The sequence below is a fragment of the Palaemon carinicauda genome, chromosome 22 (genome assembly GCF_036898095.1).
Source record: "Palaemon carinicauda isolate YSFRI2023 chromosome 22, ASM3689809v2, whole genome shotgun sequence".
NCBI classification, from domain to species: domain Eukaryota; kingdom Metazoa; phylum Arthropoda; class Malacostraca; order Decapoda; family Palaemonidae; genus Palaemon; species Palaemon carinicauda.
The window spans coordinates 29,365,282-29,375,281 of NC_090746.1; the positions used below are offsets into that span (position 1 = coordinate 29,365,282).

Below are 10,000 nucleotides of genomic sequence, written 5' to 3' on the forward strand. Positions count from 1 at the left end.
CAAATTGTATCCAAGTTTGAGAAAATTATTTGCGTCAATGAAAATAGAATATTCCTCCTGATGGTTTGATTATAGTATTTGGAACTCTTAACACCAGAGTCGCGTCAGAGAAAGTTTAAAACCATCACATGTTTTTCTTCTTAAGGCTCAAAATCGCAGATTAGATGGAGAGACGAATATGAGAGCACATCAAAAGTTGATAAGGGCAGTTGAAACAGATTAGCGACATAACTTAACATCATTGATAAGAGCATGGCCAAACCATCTCCATCTACCCCTCATCATGATCTCATCCACATATGGCACTCAAGTAATCTCTCTTGTAGTTTCATTTCTAATCCTATCGAGTGTAGAAACACTTATTCAAAAAAAGACTCCGGGTTTTAATATAATCCTTTTTATTTTCAGTTCCGCCTCAAATTCACGTCCCAAACCAACTGGTTGGAGTTCCAATAGGAAACAACGTCACGATAGAATGCTTCATTGAAGCTTTCCCAAAGGTAGGTATTTTGAATAGCAGATTAGATTCATTGACGAATCACATCATTACATCATTTCTGATATATATATATATATATATATATATATATATATATATTTGTTCCGACACAAATACTCACCGAGAACTACTTTTCTTGGAGTCACTTGTGATCCCTCAATCTCGACCAAGGTTTTTCCCGCCGTTACCCCCCCCCCCACTCCGCTCTATATAGGCTTACCCCCGCCGCCAGAGAATGCGCCCTGAGGGCAGGATTAGGGCAGGTCACTGCATCCTTGGGTCAGCGTCCCCATTAAGTTCCTTGGTCGTGAGCAGTACACAGCTCACTCTTTCGTCTCTCTCGATCCTTTGGCGCGTTGTGTTCCACGTGTTTCCAGCGTGAGGACTTGTGTTTTTTGCGTAGTGCGTTATTCGCAAGTGTTACAGTGCGTTCTCCCTGTATATATCCCAGTGTACTTATAACTCACTAGTGTTGTGCCATTCGTGTGCTAACGATGGAGTATGTGCGCCGTTGTCCTGGACCTAGAGCCGGAAAGTCGTGTGGGGCTTTCCTCTCTAAGCCAGAAGTAGACCCTCACTCCCTTTGTTCCACGTGTAGGGGGAAAGTTTGCTCCTCCGCGGACACGTGTCCGGAGTGCGTAAGTTGGGATGATATCCAGTGGGTACGCTATGGTACCAAAAAGAAGAAATCTTCTAAGCGTTCCCCCAGGAAGATGAGTGTCGTTTTTTCTTTACCGTCGGCCAGTGATCGGTCCGACGAAGCCTCGGCTTCTCCGTCTCCTTTGCAGAGGAGAGGGCAGGAAGCCCCCAGTGTTGTGGATAGTCAAGGCGTCCTTCCCAGTGCGAGGGAAGAACCAAGGGCAGGCCCCTCTAGGGCTAACGAAGGGTCCGGTAGTGCTTCAGGTGAATCAGGCCTTGTGGTGGGGGACCACGCGTCCTCTGAAGACCCCGTATGGGGCAGTGTTGTTGTTTCAGAGTCTCCTCCGCCCTCGTGGGCCTGTGCGTCGGGCTCTCCCCCGCCAGGGGACAGCCAAACTAGAGTTCGCCGCCCGAGTAGCGATGCCTTCGGGTGGAAGTTGCCGAAGACGCCAGGGAGGTCACCGCTAAGAATGGACGTGACCCTAGACCCCTGGCCCCCTAGCATGGATAGATTAGACTCTGTGCCGACAATCTCCACGGCGGTTCCCGAGGACTTCCTCCAGCATTCGATCTCGGACGTCCGGCGGCGAGGAACTTCCCCCGCGGATCACGCGGGCAGCCGTTACACGAGGAACGTGGCGCCGTCGGACTCGTCAGAGGTAGCCTAATCCTCCGAGGAAGAAGTCAGGGGGAAACGATGCAGGAAAAGGGAGCTGTCCGAAAGCGATCATTCCCGCTCTAGGTCAAGGTCGCGACCTAACAAGAAGCGCTTCCGCTCCCATTCCCGTAAGTATAGGAGAAATGTCTCTCCGGGCGGCGCCTGGGTCTACGTCCCTTCAGGAGAGTCCAAGAGGCTCCACTCTCCAGACCCTCGTTCCAGTGAACGTGCGTCTAGGCTGCCGCTCCCTACGCACAGCCTAGAACCGCACGACCTGCCACGCAGGAAAGACCTCTCACAGAAGCGTAAGTCCTCAAGGCCTCCGGTTCACCCCGCCCAGCGGGGGGAAACGCGCTTCTTTGAAGGCAGCCTGACCGAACCAGCCCAACTGGTGCGGTCATCGAGTAAGAAGGAACGGTTCCCGTTGTCGGGTCAGCCCACCGGGACCGTGACTTCCGCTTCCAGAGCCTTCGGGCAACCGAGGGCCCTCCCTGAGCCGGTGGTACCCGCCTTGCAGCAAGATCCACCCTCTTACGGAGCTCCCTACGGTTACAGGTCGGCCCCCCTGGACCCAAGGGCGGGACGGCCGGTCTGTCGAACAATAATCCCGGCGCCCCCACTCCAGGCCGAGGCCTCGGCTGACGGAGAAGCTCCCCCGTCGGAGGACTCCGCATACAGAAGAGTGGTGGGCCTCATCAGGAGGCACCATGGGATTTCAGAACCCTCGGCACCTAAGGGGAATTCCTGGAGGTCAAGCCTCCTGAGAATCACACATCACGACGCCCTTCCGAAGTCCTCTCTGGCCCTTCCTCTTGCCCCAGACCTAGTACTGGGGCAAGAGTACATAGACAATTTGGTAGCCAGCAATGCAGAAGCCCCCAAGTCCCAGAGTGCCTCGAAACTGCTCCAGGGCCTCAAAGCACAAGGGAAGGTATACATCCCAGAAGGGCAGCGCCCAGGCCCCTGTAGGGTGGACCCAGCCTTGGACATCCTGGGATAAGGCGGCTCGGACGAAAGGGCCGCGTCAGCCCCGGTTTCCTTCTCTCCTACGGAAGCCGCCATGATGGAGGAGATGTCGAGGGACCTGGTTAACGTCTCCTCATGGCTAGACTGGTGGGCCTCCACTTTAGTAAACGTGCAAGCCTCCATGGACCCCGAAGATCCGGAGCAGCAGAGCCTCCTGACGGACCTTCTCACCTCCTGGGGGAAAACTCTGAAGTTTCTAGCGTACCAGGCGCTCGCCCTGACGGCCAACTGGGTACTAAGGAAACGAGACACGCTTCTAACTAAGGTGTCGAAGAGGATCCCAGACAGAGAGGCCCGAGCTGTTCGTAGCCTACCCTTGTGGGGTGAGTCTCTGTTCCCATTAAAAGAGCTGGAAAATCTAATGGAGAAAGTGTCCAAGAAGAAAGAGGCCAACGTCCCCAGACAGGCGTCATCTAGAAGGCCGCCATACAGGAGGGCAGCCTCGGATAGCGCCGTGACTCCTCAGGCCGCCCCCAACACTTCGAGGAGTGACGCCCCTTCCTCCTCCTGGACAACAACTCCTCAGCTCTCCCGCAGAGGAGCACCAGCTTCTTCCAGCTCCTTCAGGTCGGGTTACTCCGCCTCGAAGAGAGGCAGATCAGGCCGCCCCTCTAGGAGAAGGTAGAGGGAGAGGCCCCCTACTTCCGCCCAAGCCTCGGGTTGGGGGATGCCTCGGACCTCATTGGCAAGCATGGAAAGCACAAGGAGCGGATCCTTGGACGGTGTCCGTCCTGAAAGAAGGCTACAGGCTCCCCTTCATAGCGGACCCACCCCCTCTTATTCCAGCCAGCCAGACAGAATGGTTGGCCCCCAAGGACCCGATGAAAAGGGCCACCCTTCAAGAGGAGATTTCCTCCATGTTAGAGAAGGGGGACATGGAAGAGGTCCTTCTCCCAGGCCTAGGCTTCTACAGCCGCCTGTTCCTGGTGGAGAAAACAACGGGGGGGGTGGAGACCCGTGATAGACCTGTCGGCCCTCAACAAGTTCGTCAAGAAGACGGACTTCAAGATGGACACCCCAAACCCCGTCCTGATGTCCTTGAGGGAGAAAGATTACATGATGACGGTCGACCTCAAGGACGCATACTTCCAGATCCCTGTCCACCCGTCGAGTCGGAAGTTCCTCCGGGTAAAATGGGGTTCCCAGATCCTGCAGTTCAAGACCCTTTGCTTCGGTCTGTCGACGGCCCCTCAAGTGTTCACGAGGGTCTTCGCGACAGTCTCAGTGTGGGCTCACGAACGGGGTATCCGTCTCATCAGATACCTAGACGACTGGTTGCTCCTTTCCAACTCAAAGGCCCTCTTAGAGGAGCAAGGGAGAAACCTCCTCCAGTTCTGCAGGAATCTGGGAATCATAATCAATCTGGAAAAGTCGAACTTAACACCATCCAACAGAATGGGAGACTTGGGGATGACGTTGGACACCGTGCAGGGGAAGGTTTTCCCCTCGGAAGACAGGATACGGAACCTCAAGCGCATCATTCAGCCGTTCCTGTCAGAACATTCCAGGAGGGCGAAAGACTGGCAGAGACTGATAGGTCACCTGGTCTCATTGGAGAAGCTGGTTCCCCAAGGGAGGATGAGGCTCAGGCCCATTCAATGGAACCTCAAGAGCCTCTGGTCCCAGACAGGCTCTCAGAAGGCGTTAATTCCAATCCTTCCAGACACGAGAACCTCCATAGAATGGTGGCACTGCCAGTCGAACTCCCTCAAGGGGATGCCCCTCGGGTCCTGTCCCCCCGAGTACCTCCTGTTCACAGACGCCTCCAACCAAGGGTGGGGGGCCCAGCTTCTGGAAGAGACAGCAAGCGGTACCTGGTCGGAGAGCGAAAAGCGTCTCCACATCAATGTCCTAGAGCTAAGAGCTGTCCAGAAGGCATGTCTTCACTTTGCAAATCGGCTAAAGGGAAACACCGTGGCGTTAATGTGCGACAACGCCACGGTAGTGGCCTACATAAAGAAGCAAGAGGGCATGAGATCGAAGGAACTGTGCGACCTCGCCATAAGCATCCTACGTTGGGCGGACGAGCAGCAAGTGGTGCTGCTAGCAAGGTTCATCCCCGGGAAGAAAAACGTGCTAGCCGACGGCCTCAGCAGAATGGGTCAAATAGTGGGGACAGAGTGGTCTCTGCACCCAGAAGTTGCCAGACTCATCATTCAACGCTGGGGCTCCCCGGTGATGGACCTCTTTGCAACAAAGCTCAACGCCCAACTACCGGTCTATTGCTCCCCGGTCCCAGACCAAAAGGCAGCCCTAGAAGACGCTTTCCAGCACAAGTGGGACAACTTGGACGTGTACGCTTTTCCCCCCTTCACGCTGATAAGGCAGGTACTCAACAGAGTAAGGGCCTCCCGAAACCTAAGGATGACTTTGGTAGCGCCCTGGTGGCCGGAGAGAGAGTGGTTCGCGGATCTAAAGGACCTAGCGAGCCAACCACCTTGGCCTCTGCCCGCCAGGTCAGACCTCCTGCACCAACTGCACTTCCTCAGGCTCCACGACAACCCTCTCTCGCTTCGCCTTCACGCCTGGAGACTATCGAGCGGCTCTTGAAGAAGGAGGGGTACTCCTCCTCCACAGCTAAGAGAATGTCCCTATACCTGAGAAAATCCTCTACCGTGGTATACCAGGCAAAGTGGGCCTCCTTCACGAAGTGGTGCTCGGAGAAACACATAAGACCTCTTAAAGCTTCGGTCCCGGACATAGCTGAGTTTCTAGTGTACCTTAGAGATGAAGTGGGAATGTCAATCCCAGCCATTAAAGGAGTTCGAGCCGCCTTAGGCCAAGTCTTCCTCCTGAAAGGCATCGACCTGGGGACCTCGAGGCACATAGCGATGCTGATTAGGAGTTTCGAGCAGTCCTGCCCTCCTCAAGCTAGGAGAGTGCCCAGGTGGGACCTAGCCAAGGTCCTGAAGATGCTAAGTCGTCCTCCCTTTGAACCCCTGAAAGATATCGGGGACAAAGACCTCACCCTCAAGACCGTCTTCTTGCTAGCCTTAGCTTCGGCTAAGAGAGTGGGCGAGATCCATGGTCTGTCGTACGACGTTGCACACTCCAAAGGGTGGAAAGAAGTGTCCTTCAGGTTCGTACCCTCCTTTGTGGCGAAGACTCAGAACCCAGCAGTCTGGGACCCGAGGTTTGAAGGTTTCTCAATTCCGGCCATTCCCAAGACAGGCATTACGGAAGACTTGAAGTTATGCCCAGTACGGACGCTCAGAAAGTACCTGGAAAGGACAGTTCATCTCCGACTAGGTACCAAGAACCTCTTCGTTTCCACAGGTGTTAATAAGAAACAAGTCTCCAAGAACACCATTTCCTTCTGGCTGAGACAAGTCATCGCTAGAACATATGAAGAGGATAAAATGGCAGTGCCAGGCACTCCCCGCCCCCATGACATCAGGGGTCTGAGCACCTCCTTGGCCTTTGAGAGAAACATGGCGGTGGGGCAGATCCTGCAAGCAGGCACTTGGTCACACCAGTCGACCTTTACTGCCCACTACCTCAAGGATTATTCAAGAAAATCCTTGGACGGGTTCTCCATTGGGACAGTCATTTCCGCCCTCCAAGCTGTGTAGCGGTAGGCCAGAAGATGTCCCCAACCGTGAATAAATTCTTCGCGACTTTATCAGGAGAAAATCACCAGAAGAAATTTTAAGAGGTGAGTCTTAGATTATAGCGTAAGGTTCCGCAGTTACCCTCACTCCGCACTCTGATAGGCCACGCATTCCATAGCCCTCTAGGCACTATGTGCCGAGTCAAGTGGCAGAATAGCACTCCCGCCTCCTAAAGTATAAGTCTCCAAGAAAAGTAGTTCTCGGTGAGTATTTGTGTCGGAACAAATCAAAAATTTTAAATAATTTTTATTTTTCCTAACATACTCACCGAGAACTACTTTTCGGGTAATGGCCCTCCCTTCTGTCCCCGAGTGCCATCCTTCCATTGCCAAGTTGGGCTAAGCGACGAACTTAATGGGGACGCTGACCCAGGGATGCAGTGACCTGCCCTAATCCTGCCCTCAGGGCGCATTCTCTGGCGGCGGGGGTAAGCCTATATAGAGCGGAGTAGGGGGGGTAACGGCGGGAAAAACCTTGGTCGAGTTTGAGGGATCACAAGTGACTCCAAGAAAAGTAGTTCTCGGTGAGTATGTTAGGAAAAATAAAAATTATTTAAAATTTTTGATATATATAAATATATATATATATATATATATATATATATATATATATATATATATATATTCTTTCTGAGTGGGGAAACCTCAACGTGGTGAACTAGTTTTTTTATCGCCATGATCAGCGAATCTGTACTAGTTAGGGCACCCCCGTACTAGATTGATTTGCTATTAGCAAAACCCTAGACATGAACAAGGACATGTCTGAGGCCTTTGTCCTACAATGGACTAAAAACGGTTGAATTTACCGTGTATATATATATATGTATATATATATATATATATATATATATATATATATATATATAGATGCGCGCGCACACACACACATATATTTATATATATATATATATATATATATATATATATATATATATATATATATATATATTATACATATATATATATTGTTTTATATAATTTATATATATATACATACGTACATACACACATATATATACTGTATATATACAGTATATATATATACATACATATGAATGTGTGTTTGTGTCTATATATTCTCATTGAATATCAAAGCACTCGTGGTATTGATTAACCTAAACACACATTTTTCATATCGGTGTAACTTTTCTCGTCTTTTATTTTCCTTATTGTATGGTTCTTGCTAATTCGTATGCAGATTAACAGTAAGGCCCAAAACAATTTACCTTGAGCAGTCAGTAACCTGTAGTTTTGTGCAGTGAAATACTGTCAAAATCAAAGATTAATTTTACTTTTGAAACAGGTGACTTGAAGAGACTTGGAAATTTTTACCAGCAGTATATCTTTCTTCTTTTTCAAACAAAATATTTTGTTACAATTCAAATTAAAATAATCACACACACACACACACACACACACACACATATATATATATATATATATATATATATATATAAAACTGCCGTTATATATGAATATGGATGTGGGTTATAAATTCCCATGACAGTGTTAAACCTTCAAAGTGAAATGTTTTAACCTATAGAGGAAAATCTCTTCTATGTTCATTCTTTTCTATTGCCGACATCTGTCCTAGCTATTTTCTTTTGACTTTCGTCTGGGTTACATTGAACAATGGTAATACACCTCAATCCATGATTGGTGCCAATGCTTTGTCTTCAATAAGTAAGAGATCATATTTGTACGAATCATCGCCATCTATAAAAACCAACGGAAACATGCATCATAGTGATCACACGAAGTGATTTATTATTTCTGGTTCTTTTAGATATTAGAAAATAAATTTCTAAAATACTATGACTTAGAGTTTTTATGTCTATGACTTAAATAGTTTGAAAATAAATACTGACTAGAATCGAGGTGGTAATAGAGTTTTACAAAAAAAAAAAAAAAAAAAAAAAATATCAATGATTTAAATAATACAGACTGCTTACATAAATATACTTTATAACATATATAAAGAGAATTTACACTTTTTATAAATTATCCCCAAGTGCAATAAATCAGTATCTAGCAGGTTTTACTTTACACGTAATACTTTACATATTTTATAGTCTAAATTTTTATATCTGAAGCTACATTTGTCTGTAATAAATCTGGATAAATTTCAATAGTGCAGTATTTGATTAAAGAATTACAAAAGACACTTAGGAGCTGTTGTAAGACAAGAGCACCAGTCTATATTATAAAATTGGTTTCGAGTAACTGATTAATACACTTCCAAGGTAACAGCAGTCTGTACTAAATCCGAAGAAATCTCAATAGTAGTATTCAAGTAATGAGTTAGAAAAGACATGTAGGTGCTGCTTTCAGACAAGAGCACTGGCCTATATTATACAATTTGTTTCGATCAACAGGTTAATACCTGACATGACGTTAACAGCAGGTTACGTAAAAGTATTTGGCTTTGTGATAGACCAAGTGACAAAAAACATTGATTATATAGATTATTCAACAATGGCAATCATCAGTAATTCTCGTTAAAAGCTATACTAGACCTAACTCTACTGTTAAAGGTCAAGTGACAAAAACATCGATCTATATTAAACACATTTCTATTATTTATCGAGATTGGTAATAAAGATTTTCACTTTCAGGAACCGAGGGAAAACTTATTTTTTATAAACGAATATTCAGTAGACTGACCAAGGGCAAGGTCGCCTTCTTCACTTGTTGCCAAGTAGATTGTGCAATCTTTCAAGGTACCAGTCTCCCTATATAACCCCCTTTGGGTCGAGTTTTATAAAGGTTACGTGATCCATACCTCGTTCCAAGAATGCGTCTCGTTAAGGATCTTTTTTTTTTTTTAAGAATTTTTCGTTTTCATAATATTATAGGAAGTAACTAGAATTATTCCTATTCACTTGATAGAACCCGTTTCTAAAAGAAACACCTAGTAACTAAGATGAAGTATAATTTCGGAAGTGAGACTGATTTCAAATGACGTCACTTCCATCATAAACGCCATGTTAACTCTTGAGAACTTTCCAGACTGCCACGGAGCAAGATTATTTTTTTTTTTTTTTTCAATTTCTATTACGCCACAATAGAACACAACGCATTAGATTTGTATGGTGCGCATTATTTTTTTTTTTTTTTTTTGTATTCGGTGCATTAAATTTGCCAGAAATCACAATTCTGTTACGTTACTGACATTTATATGACTGAACGATTACATAACAATAACATAATGATAATAATAATACAAATGAATACTACTCATAATGATTTTAAGCTTTTCAGACATCCATAATAATCCTCCCTTCGAGAGATTATTACTAACTGGGAGGGATGCCGGGAAGTGGAGAGAAAACACATCAGGACTAAGCGCATTGGTTCACACTATCCTGCAAAAATTTGGAATTTTTTTATTACTTTGTCATAATATTTGAGAAGGATTAATTCCTTTTGTGCTTTCATATAGGAATCGTCAATTATATAAGAAAAGGGATAGGAATATTCGATCAGAAATATACAAGGAAAGTGGTTTTAACAAAAGAAACAACTGTTAATAATTTGAAGATTTCAATATGTAAATTGAAAATCTTCA

The 10,000-nt window shown here is 46.5% G+C and overlaps 1 protein-coding gene across 2 annotated transcripts in view; it reads left to right on the plus strand.

Moving 5' to 3' along the window:
- Positions 1-10,000, plus strand: part of LOC137616387 (lachesin-like) — an 855,479-nt gene that overhangs the window by 834,504 nt on the left and 10,975 nt on the right. For both annotated transcript variants that reach the window (XM_068346087.1, XM_068346088.1), the window contains exon 7: positions 409-500. In XM_068346087.1, coding sequence (XP_068202188.1) covers positions 409-500 — 92 coding nt within the window. The remainder of the gene's footprint in view (positions 1-408; positions 501-10,000) is intronic.